Source organism: Euprymna scolopes, chromosome 7 (genome assembly GCF_053919585.1).
Source record: "Euprymna scolopes isolate OS-2025 chromosome 7, ASM5391958v1, whole genome shotgun sequence".
In the NCBI taxonomy this organism is placed as follows: Eukaryota; Metazoa; Mollusca; class Cephalopoda; order Sepiida; family Sepiolidae; genus Euprymna; species Euprymna scolopes.
Window position 1 is genome coordinate 33,455,097 of NC_136488.1, and position 23,445 is coordinate 33,478,541.

The window sequence follows — 23,445 nt, forward strand, 5'->3', positions numbered from 1 at the left end:
ATGAAATGAATTAGTGATTTTTTTTCCTTGATGTAAGCATTTTTTAAATTGTAATTTTAAATTAGAATTAGAATTAGAATTTGTGAGTTTAAAAGCTAAAACAACATGGACTTTGCTTTGCTCGTGACATCATGCCACAAGAAAGAAAAAGAAAAAAAACACAAAATGATTCCATGCCTGACGAAGTTTATCATTGAAACTAAGTTGATTTTTAATTTTTAAATATTTAAATGTTTATTAAAAAAAAAAAAATATTGCATTGTAATTGCTTCTTAACTTTCAAATTCTTATTCATTCTTGTTACTAATTCTTCCCTACTTTTAATCATTTCGTTATGGCAACCCAATGCAAATTATAGACTAAAAGCCGCCATTTGAGCAACATTTAAAATCATAAATACTATACAAATAGCATATACGGTCGACATTCAAATGAATAATTATCACACATTTTCCTGAATCCAATAGCTAGATATTGTTGGCTCCTGTCTGTCTCAGGAGACAATGAAGTTATGTTCCCCAGATTAGACCATTGCCGAATTTCAGTGTCTTCTGTGACTGTGCAAGCCTATCCTAGATCGGCAAGCTCTATTGCAGTTGCCACAGATGTAGGTGGTGTCTGGTTACAAAAGCTCTGTTGCAGTTCTCTGTTGTTGAATTGAATTTTATTTAGGACCAATGCCAGCAGTCATTCAGGTCATGACTGATGGAACAAGACCATGCTATCCCCCTGGATTAACAATAGGGTTCTGTTCGAAATTCTGTACAGATTCTAGAATTCAACAAGATACACTTGAACAAGGTCATTAGTTACATTGGTCAAAACATTATGAGAATTACACTCAAGATGAGAACAGTATTCATAATAATCCAAATGACATGAATAAATCTACTTTTAAATCATATAATAAATACAATAACAAATAATAAATAACATCAACAAAGGTGTTTTTTGCATAATGTTTCGGTCGATGCAATCTCTAAACTTCTTCAGGTGTATCTTGCCCAACTCTGGAATATTTCTGTGGAACTCCACAAGGACCTGTGGGGCACTGAATAGAGTACTTGATGAAAGTTATATCCCTCGAGATTAAAGGTTCAATCCTCAGTGCGGGCAAACAAAAAATACAATTGCAAATTACTTAGAACTTTTTCTCAAGATATGACTGACGGAACAAGAGCATGTCACTCCTGTGAATTAAATAAAGGGTTCTGTTCAAAATTCCATACAGATTTTCAAGATGAACATAAAGATTCCCGAGTTTGATAAAAAGATTCCAGAGTTTGACAAGATAGACATCTGAAGAAGGTCGAAGGTTACATCTACCAAAAAATTATGAAAAATAACACTCAAGATGAGAACAGTGGTAGAAAGAATAAAAAAAAATTCAGAACCATAACATCAATAAAAGTTCAAAATTTCCCTGCTACACAGTTATAAGTTGATACAAGATTTGGGGAATCTAGTTTAAAACTTTTAAATAGAATTCTTGTTACTAAGAAAAAATAACTTTTTGCAATGGATTCAACAACTTTGGAAATTAAAACTATGGACATTTTGTTAAGTCAGATCATCATCATATTCAGTTTAGCATTTATTTTACATGCTGGCATTCAGAAATTAGCAGTTAAAAAAACAAATATACACTGCTTATCAAATTATTAACGAGTTTACATTTTTTTAAATATTTAAGGAACGAGTGACTAAAAATCCATGGAACTTTGAGAAAGTGCTTACGATATTATTCAGCTACTCCAGTCAGAAAATAAAAGTATTTAAAGCAGTATTAGCGAAACTATGGCAAAAGATAGGAATATCTGTTGATTTCAGTGTGTCAAATTATTAACAAGGTTGAGAAAAAAACACAATATACCTATAACTTGTTTATTGAAATAATATTCAAACATTGCATAATCTACGAAAAATGCTTAGAACACAATAACTATATAGCAATTTCTACGTTGACATAATTAGTAGGGCACATGCGATCCTTTTTATGAATGATTTGTAAAAGACGTTGGTCCACAGAATTAGTTAAATTTGTGATTTCGTCAACAGTTATTCCTCGTGATACCTCTTGGAGATTATCCCACAACTCATCTTCGTTTTTAAATTGGTGTCCACTTGCATAGAGGCATCGCTTCATGAGACTCCAAAGGTTCTCAATTGGGTTAAAATCTGGTAACTTTGCAGGCAACTCCTTGGACTTGAAGACATCCAAGTTGTAGTCCGGTGGGAAGCAGGCAGACGGAACAGAGTTCCACAGGCGTGCAGTTCTAAGAAAGAAGCTTTGTTCATGGAATCTGCATTTTGATTTAGGTACAGATATAGAGTGGGGGAAATTTTTCACAGTGGATTCAGCTAGACAGGTGTTTTTCGTGAAAGATTGGCGAGGGGAGACCAGAGATTGGAGTTCAGACGAGCACCTGCCATGGAAATAACGATAAAACAAGGATAGGCTCGCAACGTCTCTTCTGTGGGAGAGAGGTTGCAGGGTAGAGAAAAGGGCATCTCCCACTAAGCCACAAAGTCTATTTTGTACTCTGTCAAGGCAGGATAGGCTGTTTTTAGCAGCTCCTGCCCAGATATGACAACAGTATTTGATCCTTGGACGTACTTGTTTTTTATATAGATAGAGAATTGCATCAGTAGTGAGATATCTTCTGGAGCGGTAGAAGGATCCCACCATCTTTCCAGCGACCTTGGCAACAGACTTGATGTATGTGTTCCATTTCAGATCAGGAGTAAAGGTCAAACCCAGAAGCTTGTCAAAACACGGGGCCTCATCCAGACGAGAGCCATCCATCACAATTGATGCCAGATGGGGATCAGAGCGTTGATGATGTAAGGATAGGAGTTTGGTTTTGGATGCATTAAAGGTAACCAGCCACATACTCCCCCACTGAACCACACGCTCGAGATCAGAGAAGAGAGAATCAGAGAGAACTTTGTCATTTACAGCCTTTGATGTGTTGCCGTAGATGGTCGTGTCATCAGCATAGATGTCAACGAATGATTTAAGTATGTGTTTAGGGAGATCATTGATGTAGATCAGGAAGAGAGTTGGGCCCAGGATTGACCCCTGAGGGACTCCAGCATTTATATTGCAGGCCTCCGATTTTTGTCCATCTACCACTACTCTTATGAGCCTATCGGAGAGAAATGATTTAATGATTGAGAAAACATTTCCAGTTATACTGTAGTTGGAAATCTTGTGAAGTAGACCCTTATGCCATACCTTGTCGAAGGCCTTTGATATGTCAAGAGCAATTGCCCTAGAAAGGAAGCCTTTGTCAAGAGATTCACTAATCCTGTGGGATATAACCGTCAGCACATCTGCAGTAGATCTTGCAGAGCGGAAACCATATTGTGTGTCACTAAGAAGGTTATTCCTGCAGAGGTGGTTGACTATTTCTCTATTTAATATGGATTCCAGCAACTTACTCATAACACACAGGAGACTTATTGGTCTGTACTGAGAGGGAGATGACTTATCACCTGAATTCTTAAATACAGGGCAAACTGATGAGGTCTTCCAGGGAGTCGGAAAGCACTTCTCCTTAAGGCAGCGCTTAAATAGTTTTGTAAGTATGGGAGAAAGTTCTGGTTGAAGCTTTTTACTTTGTTTGTTTGGTTAAAGACTTCTTGACTTGTCTGCCCAGGGTTCTTAACAACTTCACGTTTAATTTGGAGTAGAGAACGGCGTGAAACAACTCTAGATTTACCTTTATTATTTCTCTTACGTACCTTTATAGGGTACTTGACAAAGTTCTTCACAGTTTGATGGTATCTTCCTATCATTTTTGATATTTCGAGGGTAGTTTTACCTTCTTAGAACTACTTTATCTACCTTTACGATCCATTTTATTGATGAAGCAAACTGCCTTGTTAATAATTTGACAACCTCAAATAACGTGGATTCAGCAATTACAATTGCAAGTTGTTTACATTGTGCGGAACAGTACGAAACTTTCACAATACGCAGTGTATAACAAATAAATGTTACCAAAGGCAAGATCAGTTACTCTTATAATATCTACCTGGATAAGTTTTTCTAAAGCGTTTTTCAGTTCAAAAGAATTTATGTGGATGTAGGAGTCAAAAATGAGCCGTTTTATTTTTTTTCACAAATCAATGTTCCTGCTAAGTGATTTGGCCACACACTGACCAATCAGCTTGCAGGGTGGAGTGATTCCATCTGTCCCTTTAGCAACTTCTTCAGTGCCTTTGGGAATCACATCTGTCAGCAGAGAGTACCCAGCAAACATAAAAAAACCCTCTCTCTATCTTCTCCCAGTTTACTGGGTGCTTCAGTATCAACGATTTTCACCTGAAGCTTACAGCTGGCCGACCTGCAACAACCAAAGTACTTTCGCATCTCTCTTTTTACTGCTGAAATAAACCTTTCCTTGTTTTGTTTTAAAAGATGTTTTGTTTTTCATTTCATGCCACATTTTCAACTACTAATTAATTTATAGTGATGTAATCATACAATTCTAAATATTCATTGTGTTTAGTTAGAGTGGAAAATAATCGTGGATACCATAAGCCATACATGTGCCCACACTTGATAATGAAAAACGAAAACGAAACAAAATACTGGTAGAAACCCACCCAATAAATATCATCATTATTATTAGCGATTATCAAGACTGCTCAAATGATCACCTCATGTCAGTCATTTTTTTTCTTGTTCTGACTTGCCACTAGTTGTGTTTCTAAATAAACGCTTTAAAATGAGTTAAAACATAGAAAACTTTTTTCAGGTAGGTAGCAGAGTAACTTATCTTTCCTTTGGTGACGTTTATTTGTTATATATTTGTTTTCACTCACTTTTTCATTTTATTGTTTATCTTGCAAATTTATTTGAAAACTAAACTATATCTGGTGAGATCTTTATCGTTCTCTCAAGTTTATTCATATCATTTCCTCCCATGCTTCACCTTCCCCTGTAAACTAAACCTGTTAGCTTAACTCTTCTATATCTATGAACTTACACATACGCATCCAAAGCAAAAGTCATGATCATCTCACTTGTTGTGCAAGTCCAAAGTTGTTGTTGAATTGAGTTAGTGTTGCAGCAAATTCTCCCTGCAACAAAAAACGTACACCTCCAATTTGAAAACAATTAACAAAGGTTTATTTTTATTTAAAGGTTAAAATGCAACTCGTCGTTTTCCTGAGTCGAATAATAACAGACTTGCGAAATGAAAGTTTTGCCTGGCCAAAGCGAAACACAAGTTCAATCAACAAAATCCTTTAGCTGAGGGTTCCAAGGACTCATCTTGCCCAGAGAGGCACATCGACAACTGATCAACAGCCATCAGAAAAACATGTCAAACTCTGCCTCATTTCTGACTGCTCCCTCTTCTCATCTCCTTGAAATCTTTTAACCCTTTTTAACTGGAAATCTTAGATTTTAACATTTGTTAGTGGCCACCATTCGACCACCCGGGATATCCACTGGAGATAACGGCTAGACAGTGCCCACTCAAGGAGGTTTATCTGGAGCCCATCCATGAATACTTTTACTTTTATCAAATAGGTTGGTCTTAGCATGATTCCCTATTTAGTGATGTACTTATTTTATTTCAGACAAAGATAACATCTCAGATTACCAGACTCTGGATAGAGACACTTTCAATTCTCTGTGCCCCGCCTCTTTTTTTTTGCCAAGTATCTATCACCTGCAACGTCTGCCATTCATATGTGCCTTTAAAACATGCAGCCTAGTGCATGTTTACATCCCTACCCATCACTATAGGTGTTGAAAAATGTGTGTGTTATCAAACTGTGCGTTTCTAACTACTTACTTAACGGATTATTGTCCACAGATCTCTTAATGTCTATTTAATAAACGACCCGTGTCTCGTTTAGTGCTCATGTGTGTGTGTGTGTGTGTATTACATTTAATTCACAGTATATTTATAGCAATATACCTGTTGCTGCGTGGCTTTCTGTCTTTTGACCGTTGCCTGGGGGATTTGCCAATGTCTTAAGGAGCTGGATTCTGCTATAACAAGCATGCACATAAAACACGCAAAACGCTGTACATTTTTATATCTTGGGTTATTTCACTCCGTCTTCTGCAGCACGGAGTGAAATCGATGATCGACTTGTCGCGTTTCTCTGCATCCATTTCGAGACCGTCGTCCCCTTATAGGGAGACCTGTTTAACCCATATGCTTCCTCGAATTCTCAATCCCAAGTCAAAACTTAACTCAGCTTATTCAAACTGTAACACCTGACACGAAACATCTGGTACCAAAGTTTGATGCATGGCACATGATCCTTTTACCCTTTCTGCACTTGCATGTTCGCTCAACTTATTGTTTTCCATGAGTCAATCTGTTATTTACTCTGCTAGACAAATAGATAATTAGATAGTCCAATAGATAAACAGATAACTGAATAAATGCTTTCTACCCAGTGTTGCCCGGCATTTAACTAACAGTGAAATGGTACCTCTTGCACTATTTCACTCAATCCCCCCCCCCCAAAAAAAAAACCAAGTAGAAAAAAAAAAGTTTAGTAGTTCAAGGATGTTTGTTTACGCATGCATCCTATTTTTTTTTTTAACTATTTTTATTTATTTTTTTGTCTACACTGGTTTATTTTCTTTGCTAAATTCTTTTCTTTAACAATACGTTCCATTCTTTTTCTTCTTTTTTAAAATTTTTTTACTAATTCTTCTATACAACTAATAAACCACCTGCAAGCAAAATATAGTTGTGGAAAAAAAAAAGGAAGGAAAACCTGTGGCTTTTTCAGAAAATTCTCAACATTTCGTCCCTATTTTCAGGGGAATTCCTCAGGAGAATGATAAGGTGAGGAAGTCCCCTAAAAATGGGGCCAGTTTTCCAAATATAGTTGCTTTTTTTTTTTCAAGAATAAGGTTCAATTATTTTTTCTATATACACTTTCTTCAAACTTTTACTATTACTCTCTTATAGCTGTGAAACCATGTACACTTAAAACATAGTTGATTGATCTCTAAACAGTTTTTTTGTTTCTTCAATTACAATGCTTTCAAACAGTGGAGATAATTCTACAATTAACCACACATCTATACCAAGGCACAAAACTACTGCTCAGAAATATAAAAACAAACTTGATCTTCAATAACAACAGAAGACTTCACACAAATCAATAACAACATGCCACTTAAAAAAAAAAAATGTTTTCCTGATGAAGACTTATATGGGTAAAAAAATTGAGTTTATTTAAAAAAAAAATTGCATTCTGATTGGTCTCTGAACTGTTTATATATTTGCATAGTTGTTTTTTTTTTTTTATCTTAACAACAAGGTCCATTCTTCTCCCGTTTTTTTTTTAATCTGTACACACAACACACATTTTTTTCCTTTTTACCCACTTACAGCGGATATTTCACCATGTGAGTCCTAAGTTGAATCTCCATCATCTCCGACTGTACTATGTGCTGTACCACTGACCGTCGTGGTCCCTTACCCCCTAACCAGGTGAATTGGCCGTAAGCAGAGGGATACACCGAACTAAGCAACCAGAATGCAATTTTGCTGTTCCCTTCTTTTCCTCTCTCTCTTTTTTTCAGCCAGCAATAATGAGGTGAAGATAGGTAATTGTGCGTCTCTGTATTTTAGTTAAGTTTAAGTAGTTAGATAGCTGATGACTCTAAGTTAATAGTTACAAATATTGTAACATATTGTATGATAATTTTTGTAAAAAAATAAATAGCTAAGATTTCTATATACAACTTGTGTCGCATTATGTCTGCCTTAAATGTCAAAATTGTGTCTGAAGAAAATTCCAGTTAGAGGAACTCCAACCTGTGGAAGACCACCAGAGAGGACATCCTGAGAGAAGGAAGGAGCCAGCCACACCCCAAATCCTAAGGTATGCATTCACTCTTCATTTTGACAAAAAGACGTCTAACCGACAGATCCTATTGACCGGGTCATTTTGTCAGTCTAGTACCGTTCCCAGGACATTTACATAACATGCGGGTCGGTCACACCATTAACCGGTCCATAGCGTTAGACGACAACTAATGTGATTTTAACTATTCTAACATTAAATAACATCGTTATTATCTTCATTAGTAGATTTGTATAGAGAAAGAGTTCCTGTGTAGGGATAAAGATGAATGATTCTACAGACCTGTTGAAAGAGGAAGAGTTCATGTGTGTGTGTTGAAGTGATGATCTGTAGCCATGATGAATTACTTGTCTCCTAGAAGTAAGTAGTAGGAGCATGAAAGATTAGCGACCGATGGACACAAAGGTTAGAGACAGCACTGTAGGAAGGAGTTTATTTATGTGCCGTGTTGAAGTTGTATTCAATCTTAGTCAAACTCCAGGTCCAAAGGCTGAGTGAGTTCTGTTACGTCCCAAGAGAGAAGTTAGGGACGACAGGTCCATATCACATGAAGTTGTTGTCAATCCAAGATCGGAGAAAGAAAGAGAGAGAATTGTCGTGTTTAGCCTTCATAAACAGTCACATGACTGAGAGCTAGCTTCTGATTGGACAAGCCAAGAACAAAGTATATTCAAAATCTTGAGCCACAATAATTCGTTCCTGCTGATGTTGCCTACAATCATATTTGCTACACATTCCTCTGCATCCGCATGCCATCCAATGGGATTCCAGTGGTTCAGTTCCTTTTTCTTAAATCTAATCCTATCACCAGAGCTTTTATGGTTAGAACAACTATGATTCTAGACAGAGTGACTCTACGTTCACCCCCAATTCAACACTGGTGATTTGACTTGCGAATACAGTGTTAAGTTTGTCTACTTATTGCTGCTAGTGGTTCCCATAGATTGATCCATATATTGGTTGACATGCTCACAAGAGACAATAAAGTCTTGGATCTCATATTTTTCCTGTGCCTGATAATAGAGATAGGGCCTCTCCAAAAGCCTCACATCCTATAGGCAAGCCAATAGTAAAGATGATTGACTATTGCTCACTTAAGATAATGCTATACTTTTTCTAGTGCTATTGGGTATATCTGATCTGACACTCCAACTGTCTGGGGTAGCATTTTGTTAGTCATCAGTTTTATTACCTGGCAGTTTACTTTTATTCCCTCTTCATTTCTCTCTCATACAGGCCTAGCACACATAACCTATAAACACTAGTCACGTTAATGGGACTCCTGACAAGGACATGCTCCCATGGAATCCAACCTACATCTGACTTCTTCAGAGGTTAGTATATTAAAACAGGTTTGATCCCCATTAAAAGCAATATTCTCAGTCTAGATATTGTTCTTGGAACTGGGATACAGATGTGCAGGTTCATTATTTAAAAACTTTGGTGGACCTGAACTTTTGATAGCACGCTATTTTTAAATAGTTTTTTCAGATTAAATTCAAGTTTCACAATATCTTTTTTTTTAATTAAATTGTTAGGTAGAGGCACAGAATAGTTACAAAACACCCTCCCCTCCCCATGTTAAAAACGGCTTTTGAAATAACGTTATTTCAGCACGGTAGCAAAAGTGCACAAGTACCAGCAAAATAAAGAGCAATAATTCCTTTTTGTGTTTACAAAATGGGGGATCGATTTGCTATAACGTAAGTAAAAAGTAAGCACCTCTTTCCACTGTCGAAATAATAACTTGAAATTTTTTTTTTCAGATAACCTGATTTACTAGATAATAATTTGAAATTTGAAAAAAAAAGGAAAGAAACTGAGGAGATGACACTCGTTCAGGTTCACAAAAACTTCAAAGGTATGTTCTCTGTCCACCAATGGTAGGGAAACTAACACTAATAGTCTATTTCCATCTTTCACAGTGATACATCCCAGAGAGCTTTAGTAGTGTCATTACCTGCTCATGGTAGTCTCAGTTGATGAGCCAATTTGGTCTGAATTTTAATTAGCAGATCGCTCAGATGCTCTGAGGATTACTATACTTGGAGACAACTGCCTCAGAGAAAACACATTGACTTGAACCTACACATGTTCCAATAGCAACAGCGATGACCATGATATGTAACATAATCGATCATTGATGATTGATAACTGGAGATACTTCTTTACGAATATCCTCAGCTCTCCTAGCTGTGTTTCCACTACATTTGTCAGATTTCTTAATTCTTACCCCAACTCTTGAATCATTGTAGCCAACCAGTTGATCCAGTGCTTGTTCTTAGTTAAATCTACTCTGGTTACATTCAGAACTGACACACACTCTTTTGCAAGTTCGGTCAACCTTTTCTGGTTACCGTTTAACGCATTTAATTTCCCCCTAGTTGCCTTTATATTTTTTCCCAAACAACAAACAAACTCAACTGATACATAATGTGTTGCAATTAGTGTTTTGTTTTATTTCTTAATATTTGTTTCCTCAGTGGCCACCAATCTGAGAGACGATGACATGGCCAAAACGAAAAGAGAAGACGAAGGAGAAGGAAACCATGGCCCACTGATGGGGTTGGCGATTGTTGTTAAGCATGAGAGCATGTGGTGAAAAACAAGAAGCTCTTCAACATTATACATTCAGTCAAATCAGGATGCTTTGAGCCTTCTCAGAGAAGAACTTCTGCCTAAATTAGTTGCATAATAGGTTGTTAATTAATGTCCTGCACGTCATGGGTAGATCATGTTCCTTTGAACAGTGATGGTCTTTATGTTGAATAATGATGGCGAGCAACGCCAATACAAGCAAAAATGAGAAATCAACTAACAAAACTGACAGGCGATGTTGGACTAACCAAGAAAGGAATAAAAGTCAAGAATCTTATCGCTATATATAAAAGGCGAAATGCGTGTGTGTTTGTATGTCTTGCAAATTCTGGACTAACCAAGAAAGGAATAAAAGTCACGAATGTTATCTATATATATAAAAGGCAAAATGTGTGTGACCATTTCGTGTAGGTCTCGCAAAGGCTTCTTTCGCACACGCTCCCGGGGAGGGGGGGGTTACTATTGCTTAGAACTGTTTATATACCCCCTATATAATATCTACGATTTGGGAACGCATGTAGTGTATAGATTTATTTGCGTCGACTTTTACAAAATTATTGCTATTTTGGCTTCTCACATGTTGATTCAGTTTTTTCGTATAAAAAGCAAAACTAATTCAAAGTTAACAACGTTCTCGGCATCGCGCCGGGAAACGTCCAGAAGCAATCAGCTTTGATCAATGTTGTATATCAGACAGTTGCTATTCAATCTGGACAATTTGGAGCTGGTTTCCCCCTCCCTAACATCTGTTAGGGAAAAACACTCACATTTGGGTAAACAAACCCAAACGCTGCGTGACTTCTATTTGACCTTCTTAATTAGGTCAAATCGAAACAGCAGAGTTAACTTTTATTGTGGACACCTGTTTTTAATAGTTAAATAAATAAATAAATTCAAACATGTCTCCGTTGTATGTCACGGTGGCCCAATGGTTAACGTTGCATGCTTTTTTTTTTTTTCCACACTTTAATTTCCTACTTTGCCTCAATGGTTTGGGTTTTTTTTTTTAAATAACGTCATTTTTTATTATTTTATTGCTAAACTAATATCAAAATATTACGGCATGCATACATATATATATATATACATATATATATATATAATATGCACTAATACATATATGATATACAGTATAAGCAGACAAAAACTCTGATTTCCAGTAGTAAAGTAAAGTTTCTAAATATGATAACCATTAGGTTCAGAAACTGAAACTTACTTCTCAGTAACCGACTCCTTCATTAGCTTTTACCCTACAACTACGCAGCTGATGCATTTTGCAATTTGCTCAAACAAACACTTGTGATGATGCAGCATATTTTCTTAGATGAAAATTTCACGTGGATCTGTTGGCTATCAAATCCATTCTAAATGAACTAATGTTAAAGGTGGCAGTCAAAGGAGAATGTGAGAAAATTCTGTGTAGGAATTAATAGTTTTATGTTGTTTTTCTTATATATTATTAAATGAAGAATCATTTTGATTTAAAACCCATTCAGTATTTTGCATGTAAACTTGAGAAAACCATGCTTGAAATGTGTTCACATTATCTGAATAAGTAAAATAAAAACAAAATGGCGATTAAATTTTATCTGATATAGTGTCATTTGTTTATTTAGTTCATTTTGACATATTTCAAGCATGCTTTTTTCAAGTTTACATGCATAATACTAAATGATTTTAAATCAAAATGATTCTTTATACAATTATGAAAAAAACAACGTAAAACCATTTTTAATCCCAATACTGAATTTTTCTTGTCTTCTGCTAGGGCGGTGACCTTTAACATTTGACCTGAAATGGTACACTAATTTAACTTGAAAAGATGCAGTAAATTCGATCATGCTAAGCAAACTGTTTGCCAAGTAATGAGTATAGTGCAAATCGAGCCATGTCTGGGACACAAGCCAATACCACATGAAACGATGCAACTTGGCAGTTATTGATGTAGAAGTATATTACAATCAGTTTACATTAAATACTTGTCAGAAATAAAGAAATGTTTTGGTGCTCACTCTTTAAAATACAGGAAAGTTTATTAGTAATTAAATTTATAGTGAAAAGAAGAAACAAAAACAAAAAAACAAAAAAAGACAAAAAAAACAAAAAAAAAACAAGAAAAACAAAAAAAAACAAGAAAAACAAAAAAAAACAAGAAAAATAAAAAAAACAAGAAAAATAAAAAAAACAAGAAAAATAAAAAAAACAAGAAAAACAAAAAAAACAAGAAAAACAAAAAAAACAAGAAAAACAAAAAAAACAAGAAAAACAAAAAAAACAAGAAATACAAGAAAACAAAAATACAAGAAAACAAAAAAACAAGAAAACAAAAAAACAAGTAAAACAAAAAACAAGAAAAACAAAAAACAAGAAAAACAAAAAATAAGAAAAACAAAAAATAAGAAAAACAGGAAGAAAAAACACAAAAAGAAAAAGAAACAAGAAAAAACAAAAGACAAAACACAGAAACAAAAGACACAAAAACAAAAAAGAAAAAAGAAATAAAACAAAAAAGAAAAAACAAGACAAAAGAAAAAAAAGATAAAAAACTCAAGTAAAAACACTTGTGGCAAAATTGGCTGTAGGTGTTTATTGGCATCACCGAAAAAATTGAATGTCTTTATTTGTATTGATGATGAAAAAAAACCCCCCTAATTCTTTGAAAATTCCCCCGACCAACCCAATGATGGTTTAATCCCTCCCGGTTCGTTTCACTGGCTGATTGGTTGCTGTCATGGACGTCATCATGGCCTTCCATACCGCTCAGCAGGTTTTTTCTTCTACTTCCAGGAGATGATGTTCTCGTAATACCTAATCACCAATTGAGGACAGTGAATTTTGGCCTTCTTGGCTGGAACAAAATCGGCATCATCCGTGCCTTTCCATTTGACAAAAAAGCACAGCTCGCCAAGTTCATCCGTAGCTCCCATGATGCACTCAGGAGTCATCCCTTCGGAGAAGGCATCATACTCTGGCATGATTACCGTTGATGGTTTAGCTGGGGTCTTATCTGAAACAGCGAAAGAAAAAAATACAATTAGAAAAAAGTCAGTTTGTACTTTAAAAATAATTAAATTGCATAAAAGGAAACAAAACAAATTGTTTTTTTTTTCCAGCGACAATAATCACCAATTATAATTTGTAATAATGCTAATACCTATTTATACATCTAGTGGGAATGTTTTATTCTGACACACACACACATATATATATATATATATATATATATATATATATATATATATATATATATACACACACTAGACATTTTGTGTCTTAAAATAGGCAAAAGTTATAATAGCCTATTGATTAGTAGTGTTTTATACCAAATTGACGGTTAACATAGTTAAATTATCAATTCTTATCAATCACCAACTGTGCATCAAACGGTTACCATCATACTAAGTTTGCTGTACCTTATCATAACAAAGGTCCATACAATATTTCAGCAAGATCAGCCCAGTAGTTTCAGAAAAAAAGTGAGTGTAAATGTGGTAACTAATCCCTATTAATCTCTAACTGTGTATCGAACGCATTCCATAATACTTAGTTTGTTGCAGCTTATAAGAGGTTCATACAAAATTTCAGCCAGATCGGCCCAGTAGATTCTGAGAAAAGGTTGAACGAACTTACAGACATACTATGAGAAATAAAATGATGACATTAATTGAACAAAAAGGAGTCAAAAATAATATTTTTACACATTGGGTGTTCAGGAGGAGAAAGTTATACAACTTGAATCAGAGTTACATACCTTAGTTGAATCATGAATGTTAGAAAATAGTTTAAGTCAATTAAACATTGAACTTAAACAGCATGATCTAATAATCTATGAATAGCTTGGGGTAATGTGTCAGAGTCACAGGTTATTATTGATCTGTTTATTTTCTACTTTCATTTGTAAGGGATTTTTCTGATTAGATAATTTTAAATGCATTTAAATAAATTTGAATTTGGTTGTTTTTCCATTTATTTGAATGTTACTTTTGGTAATGTCGCTAAATCGGGTTTGCGGGTGATATGAGAAAAATAAGCCATTCAAAATGTTTTTTTATTATCTTAAACATTATTTCATGTAAAAAGTTAATTTATTTTATCTATCCAAAGTCGAGAAATGCACGATTAAAATATGTAAACATTGAACAAGTAAAAAAAAAATCAACGTGGCTGCCTCTTGCAATTTCGTAGATCAAGTAGCAGCCTTGATCTTGTGATCAAAAACTAAATCGAGTGAAACGGAACAAACCAACGGAACTTCGATGAATCTATTTAGTTTATATCTTTATAAATTTATGTGGAGAGAGCGAGTAGCACAACTAAATTTGTTGAAATTCTTTACTGTTTCATTTATTCTACATAAATTTTTTTCATTTTAAATTCAAACTAAATTTTACATAAAAATAAAAGTTGCTAAAATTATTTATCATTCTAAAGTATAGAAAAAATTACATTTAAAATAAAAATGGTTCATTTTGAATGCCTTATGTTTCTCATATTGCTTGCAAACCCTATTTAGGGACATTACTTTTTTTCATATAAGCCGAGAAAACTTATACTTTCATTTGCAATTGAAAAGAGTAAGCCAGGAAAAGGATTGGCATGAATAGGGAAATATATAACCTATAGTTGCCAAATTTTTCTTTGTTGTGGCACAACTTGTGTACATTATATATATACTAGCAAAAGTACCCGTCGTTGACTGGGTTCAAAAACAGCCTACAGAAAATGGACTGATTTATGAAAGTATGATAGGTTATGAAAAGGAAGAGTTGTAAAGAGAGAGCTTCGAATTTGGGGGTATCAAAACCATAGCAAAATATGATGAAAGTAAAAATAACATAGATAAACCCCATAATTTATTATACCATACCTGTTCACACTGAAACACTTATCACAATATTCTGTGGATCTATATTAAAAAACCTTGTTAAACTTTGTGACATATTTCCATTCTATGGAGGTCAGGCGCGAACGAACACCCCTTAATTTTATTATACCATATTTCTTCAAACTGAAACATAATTATCAAATTATACTTACGCAGATAGATATGAAAAGTCTTTATTAAACTATATCAAAAACACTTGCAAACGTTTTTTTTTTTAAATTTTTTATTTCCATACTTTGTGGACCAGGCGCGTACGCAGACCCCACAATTTTAATGAATCATCATTATGCCAGATCAAACATACCAATTCCTGTGTCTTGATACATCTTCTATCATTATATGTGATCAGTTTTCTATAATAGTCAACCATATAGGAGCCTATTTATGACCAGACACACACACACAGACGTTCAGCTTTATATATATATATATATATATATACTAGCAGGGTTATCCAGCATCGCTTTGGTTCTAGTGTGAGAGAGAGCATCATACGCAACATCATAGATTTTACTCTTCTTTAGAACTTTTTATATACGCTCTAGATCATAATATCTACGATTTGCGAAGAGATGTCGTATCTAGATTTATTTACATCGACTTTTATAGAATTCACACTATTCCGTCCTCTCGCATGTTTTTTGTATAAAAGCGAAACTGAATCAACAGCGAAAGTATCTTCCCGGCCTTTTGTGCCGAAACGTTCAAAGCAATTAGCTTTGATCAATCTGGAGGAAACCCCTCATCTCAGACAATTGCTATTCATTTGGAGACTCCCTTTTTGTGAGGAGCTGGTTTTCTCCAACATTGTGGGGAAGGAACGAACGTTAGCTGAACTGGCCTTCAGCCAACGTTCGTTTCTGCAAGTCAACTTTTTCATTGACATCACTAAATTTCAACGTTTTTCACTTCCTATGGCTTCATAGCGTAGCGGTAAGATGTCACGTTTTCTTTGACTTTCTTTTCCGCTCTGCCTATGCGTCGCGGATTCGAGCCTCCTTCCCTACAAACACTTTTTTCTTTCACTTACTTTTCTGCCTTCGGGTCCATCATGGGTCCAAAACACTTTTTTCTTTTACACCTACAAACACCCGGGCAACACCGGGTACTCCTGCTAGTATATATTAAAGCAAAGATGTTTTTGTGTCTATATATCAGTAGTCAACTGGTTGATATTCAAGTGAAAATAGTGACATTTGGAAAACGTAAACATTCTGACTTTTCTTTTATGAAGAGTATCTACAGATCACCCAAATCATCGAAATAAAGTATTTTGTTAAAATTTTGTTGTTTACTCATATTATTCTTGGGATGCCTATGGTAAAGTTGAGTATTTCCACTAGTCTATATTAGTCTTTGAAGTTTTTCAAACTTTAAAATTATATGGGGAGGGGGGGGGGATTAAAAAAAAAAAAAATTTTTTTTAATCCCAAGTCCTTTGTTAGAAAACTATTTTGCTTGTAAATCGATTAATCTCTGGCAATCATCGTATTTGTTTGCTTCCAAGAATTCACACCAGTCCTAACATTATTTTAGGGATCATCAGTTGTTTACAATGAAAAACTTTTGTGGATTTAAAAACAAAACAGTATATTATATCATGATTCACCGGCAGTGTTAATCAAACACCACCTCCCTTAAAAAAATGGAAATGTTTTTAACATCAGATCTAGATTTTCGCTCCAGATTAATTATTTTGCTAACTTATGTTAAAAAACGTCTTCCTCATGTCATTTAAAAGTGTGTTTATTATTTACAAAACTGCTGTATTTTTATAGAATTCAAATGAATACTATTTATCACACCTTTTCTTAGGTTATTTTCATGTTTTTTCATCATTTACTCTATAACATGTTTATATTTATTATAGTTTATTTAAAAATATATAAAAATTAAATATATACATTTTTTTTATATATTATCATATAGGTATCATTTTATATACGTTATCTTTTTTATACTGCATTGCTAATATAATTTTGGATTTGTTCTTTGACATGATTTACAACACCACGATATTAGGATAAATGTTTTACTTTGGTCACCTTGTTTAATCATTCTTAATATACTAGAACAGAAACTGGGAGTATAAAATCTATCAATTCAAAAATAACGCAAGCTATTCTTAGGATTGGTTGGTTGTTTTTGTTTTGCGGCATATCAACCCTTTTCGGGTTATTTAATGCCGAATCCAAAGATTTTGAAGAAAAATTTTTTAATAGAATATATTTGTTGTTTTCAAGTCGGTTTCTATTTAACCCATAGTTGGAACCCTAACAGGTACTACCACTCCGGGTCAGAGTGGACCTGGGAGCAATGGTAATTAAAGGGTGGCTCCACACTCCCCAAAGCCCGCAAGCTGGGGCCTCACCACTGGATATAGTTTAAGGTCATATCCAGGACCTATTCTTAGGAACTTTAACATAATGCTCCCAGAAAACATCTATGTGTGCGTGTTAAATGATTATTAGTTAGCAATAAAGTTAGCATCTATTCAATCTGATAGTGTTCTAAATTAAACCATAGGTTGAAATTATGACAATGTTATTGTAATTCAAATAACATATATCATATATATAAATATATACTGAAGGCTTAAAAAATAAAAAATAAATAAAGAGATGTACTAGATATCCGCCCCCCCCTCGCCAAAAAAAAAACAATCTAGTAAAAAGCATTTTGATGAGAAAGCAAATCCCATGGAAGTCTTTTGAATTGGAACGAGCCAGAGACAAAGACATAGCAACATTCGTTTATGCCTAATGAAGCGCCAAACTTTAAAAGAAGAAACGGTCTGTTTACGAAAGATCAAACAAGATTTGCATAATAGTGCACATGCAGCAGGAACCAAAACTGGTAAATCTAACGCAATCCAAAACAAGACAGGTGAGGGTAAGGTGGGGGTTTGATCGTGAAAGACAAATTTTCCCTTTCGTTAGAATGATTCCTTTCTTTAGATGCATCCTTGTCTGTCGTGCCTCAGTTTGAAATAAAATAACTGCATCAACAAGATATCGAGGACAGGTGTGTACTGGAAAGTCTTGTTTTCCACCACCAAATCTTCAGAGCAAGGTTGTGAAGATGTATTGATAATGTCGTAACAAACACCTAGATAGTTCAAACGTTTCAAGGTAGGCACGTCCTTTCACAATAAACGACGCAACTGCGATAACAAAAATTGACAGCTCAATCGTAATGTTTGTTTCGTTCTTTACTCTCAACAGGTTGGGTCGAATCAATGTGATTGATAAAATATGAAACAAAAAAAATCAACCAAGTTGTGTTAATAATATTAGGATCAATGAAAATCACCGAAGAAGTATTATGATCATGTTGAATGTCGGAGCAACAGCACCATGATGGGTGGAAGAAGGTAGTGTTGGCGTCCTGAGACAAAAAAAAAAAAAAAAAAAAAAAAAAAAATGCTCATAATGACGCTGATTGAAAACAGGAGACAACAATACAGATCAGTGCAGTGGACAGGGGAATGAGTAGGATGATAATGACTGGACGGGATTTGTTTACAGAAAAAAAAAATGGCATTGGGAAACTAAATGCATCATCACCAGCATCAAGAGGAAATGCACAAAAAACACTGACGTTACTTAACTTTTGTAATGAAATGTGTTTGTGTCTTGAGAGAAAAGGAGAGAGGTAATCTTTCTGGAAGAGTTTATTGCACTTGAGGTGGGGAGTAAAGATGGCAGGAAGATAAAAAGAGACAATCAGAGGAAAAAATATATGGTACGAAAAAAGAGAGAAAAGAAAGATGACCTAAACTTAAAGCAAAACAAAACTAAGATAAAATTTATATTATTTAAATTATTCGGACTACTGTTCTCATCTTGAGTGTTATTCATATAAATTCTCAGTTGGTGCAACACCTGACCTTCCTCAGATGTATCTTAAATTACTAACAGAACGAGAACATGCTATTCCTGCAGATTAAAGTCGTCTGTTTAAAATTTCATACAAATTCCGGTGTTCGATAAAAAAGAGTTCAGCAAGATACACCTGAAAAAGGTTGGAGATTACATCGACCGAAACGTTGCAAGAATAATACTCAAGATGAGAACAGTAGTTCCAATCATCCAAATTATTATCCGAAAAATTCAGAAACAAATTAAATTATAAAAAATATAATTAAAAGGAAAAATACAAGAAAAAGAAGAAAAAAAAGATAACTGTGGGTAAGTAATACCATTATGAAAGCGAATAGTTATAAAACTATCCAGAGAGCTATGAACATAGAAAAACCAGGGAATTATGATATCGAAACAGGAATTGAACCTATTCTTACAAGAGAGAATTTCCCTTAAATAAAACAAGACTAGGTGGAGTAATAAAGTAAAATGCTTCTTTAACAAATGTATGTCCTATATTCTTAGATACAGGAGGAACTGTACACACAAGTATTTGTAAGGAACTGAAAATGCGGAAGATTTGTGTGAAAGTTACCCCAAGGGTATTCCATCCTTGTCACAGACTATTTGACCAAGATGGGAATGAAGCCATATAGTTCAGGCCTTGCTACCTGTGACTTCTGGTTATTCTTTAAGCTGAAGGAAAACCTTACAGGCTATTGTTATGAGACAACTAAGGAGATGAAAGAGGTTGTGATGATGGTTATTGACATGCTGACAAGAGAACTTCCAGAAGTTGCTGGAATGATACAAAGAGTGCATTGCAGCTGGAGGAGATTACTTTGAAGGGGACTAGAGTTTCATGTGTGCACTATCAATAAAAGTGCCCATACAAAAGAAGTCTAGAAACTTATTGAGGGCACATTGTGTGTGTGTGTGTGTGTGTGTGTGTGTGTATATATATATGTATGTATGTGTGCGCGTGTAGAATGGTCTATCAAACTGCTCTGTCAATTTTTGGCCTACAAACTTAAAACTTAATATATTGGGGATTTGGACCCGTGGAACATTCAATTTGACACTCTTCTTTTCATGCAGTTTTATTTCTTAGAAATTTTTTGCAAAGAAGCCAAACTAACATCTAAGAGATAGTTATAGATATGAGAAAAGTAACTGAAAATGAATGTGTGTATATATATATATATATATATATTATATATACACTATTATTATTTTAAACATCATTAACAGAATATTCTTTTTTATTGTTTTGACTCTCGAGTGTGTATCCGTTGATATCTTATATGCTTTTATATAGAGTGATGTAGTTCTCAGTTGATTAACTGTGTCGGGTATATACCCGAGAGTCAAAACAATAACAAGAATATTCTGTTTCCACAGCCCTAATCATTACTCTGACCACTTAATAATCTGTTATCACCAATACTATTTCTGTCACTTATAACATCACGATCATCACCATAATTATTATTGAATTTTATTTTAATTTCAAACCCTGTTCACCTTTATTAAAAATTAGAAAAAAGTTTTAAAAAAATAGATAAAAATAATTAATAAAAGTATAAAACAGTTAAAAGATAAATGAGTCTGGCCCCCACCATCTCTTAATAAGAACTTTCCCTATTTCTCATTGAATGTCAACGAACACATTTCGCTTCCCTCCTACACACCAAAAACAACACAGACCGAATATCGATGCGAAAGCTAGACCAACTTTTAACCTTTTATCTAAAACGTCATATTTTAAAAAATACCTTAAATCAGATGACTTTCAGTTTTTCAATTCTTTCTTTCTCTTTAAATAGGAACACCTAAATGAAAGAACAGATTTTTGGGTTTTCACTTAACAAGTTTTTAATTATCAATAACTACAGATGGAAACCTCGTCATGCCGGTTGGTTGGTTGTTTTTGTTTTACGGGATATCAACCCTTTTCGGGTTATTTAATGCCGAATCCAAAGATTTTGAAGAAAATTTTTTTAATAGAATATATTTGTTGTTTCTAAGTCGGTTTCTATTTAACTCATAGTTGGGACCCTAACAGGTACTACCACTCTGAGTCAGAGTGGACCTGGGAGCAATGATAATTAAAGGGTGGCTCCACGCCCCCCACAAGCTGGGGCCTCACCATGAAATATAGTTTAAGGTCATATCCAGGACTGTCATGCCAGTGTAATGAATCCTGTTATATAAAAATGTGCTTTTATTATTTCAACCTCGAGAGTATTTGTTTAAATCATTACAAGATTGTTTCTATAGATGGGATAAACAAATTATCCAGCCCATGTCATCAGACAATTTAAGCCAAAATAAATTATAAGAATTTGTGATTACATATGGATATTAAAAACCAAGAGTTGGAGTAATGGGCACCAAATACATATATATATATATGAATTTTAAAATGGATACAATCCGACATTATGATGTGAAAAGGAAGCGGAAGAGCGGAGGCTCGACGTTTCGCCCGTATTATGCGGGCTTTTTCAAGAGGTGTGGTCACTGACAAGAGGGTTGATGTTTTTAGTTTTATATATATTGGGGGAGTGTATGCAAATAGAACTATTATACAAATATACAAAAAAAAAAAAAAAAATATATATATATTTATTAACCAGTGTCTAGATTATTTTCGTGCAATATTATTTTAGATAAGTGGAAAGAAATGTTAAAAAAATCCTTTTCTCTGTTTTATAGTGTTAGTAGAGTTAGAGATAAGAGCAGATTCCAACAGACGGCGTGTTGACCTACTATGTATATGCTTTAGGGGGGTCGCATTTTCGAAATCGAAATGATGGTCATTTTCCATTATGTGACCGAAAAGAGCATTAAGTGTATTGTTATTCTTTGTCTCTGTTGTGTTCATATAATCTTTTAGCAAAGTTTCGCTGTGTCTCTCCTACGTATATCTTGCCACAATCAATGCACGGTATGGTATAAATTCCGGCTTGTGTTAATGGTTTATTATTGTTAGTTTTAGATTTCCGAGTTAAATCTTTTATCGTTAGGAAGGTTTTCTGTACTATTTGAAAGCTGATTTTGTTAAGGTTTTTTATAAATGTTATTTTTATCGTTAGTGGGAACGATTAGTCTTCTATTGTGTGTTAGGTTTTCTTGGGGGTGGTTTTGATCTCGGTTTTGATAGATTTTTAAGGCCTTTTTTAGCGTTAAGTAGGAAGTATTGGGGATATTGTAAGTTCTTGAATGTAGTTTCTATATATTCAAATTCATCGTTCAGATATTCCTTGCTACATATTCTCATAGCTCTTAGATAAAATGGAATTATAATGCCTTTTTTACGTTGTCGTTGTGTTGCGAGTAAAAATGTACATAATCATTCTTATTAGTTATTTTACGATGAACTTTGAATTTTAGTTGATTATTATTATTAATTAATTGTATGTCTAGGAAAGATGGAATTATTATTTTCAGTTTCGTAAGTGTAATTGATGGTAGGTTCTATTTTATTAAGTTTGTTAGTGACATTATCAATAATCAACGATTTGGGGAGAAAGAGTAGAATGTTATCTATGTACCTGTAATATGATGCACCTTTAGGTAATTTATATTTTAAGGGACCAATTTCAGTAAACTCTAGAAACAGGCACGCTAGGACCCCACGTAGGGGGCTACCCATTGGCAATCTAAACTTCTGCCTGTAATAGAGTCCATCAAATGTGAAATACATCATATCAATAAACAGATTTATAATGTTTATTAATGTGTTAGTTGGAAAAGGTAATTCGATTTTTATTTTATTGAGGTGTTTATGAAGTAGATTAAGGCATTTCTTAGTGGGGATGTTTGTATATAGAGATTCTATGTCAAAGCTGTTTAGAGTTTTGTTTTTCATATTAAGGGTTTTCATTTTATTGAGTAGGTCGCCGGAGATTTTAATGTGGGATTTGCTGATGGTGCCTAATAATGGAGTTAACAGTTTTGAGATTGCTCGTGCTATTTTATGTGTGGTGCTGCCAATGCCCGAGATAATTGGGCGAATTGGTGTGTTAATTTTATGAGTTTTAAGAAGTCCATATAAGGTTGGAATTATAGGGTGGTGCTCTATGTAGGCAGATCAGTTTTTATTATTGTTTATTAATTTCTTATATATTTTGTTGAACTTATCAGTTTCTATTTGTATTGTACTGGAATTAGTTTCTTCGTATGTATCTTTATCTCGCAAGAGACGTCGCAGCCCACAAGAGCCATGACAGTCAAAAA

At 34.3% G+C, this 23,445-nt stretch overlaps 1 protein-coding gene across 4 annotated transcripts in view; it reads right to left on the reverse strand.

Moving 5' to 3' along the window:
• Window positions 1-13,016: 13,016 nt before the first annotated feature.
• The window catches only part of LOC145279670 (chromobox protein homolog 5-like), a 164,686-nt gene continuing 154,257 nt past the window's right edge, over window positions 13,017-23,445 (reverse strand). For all 4 annotated transcript variants that reach the window (XM_080130932.1, XM_080130930.1, XM_080130934.1 and 1 more), the window contains one exon: window positions 13,017-13,462. In XM_080130932.1, coding sequence (XP_079987058.1) covers window positions 13,233-13,462 — 230 coding nt within the window. In that variant the 3' untranslated portion in view covers window positions 13,017-13,232. The remainder of the gene's footprint in view (window positions 13,463-23,445) is intronic.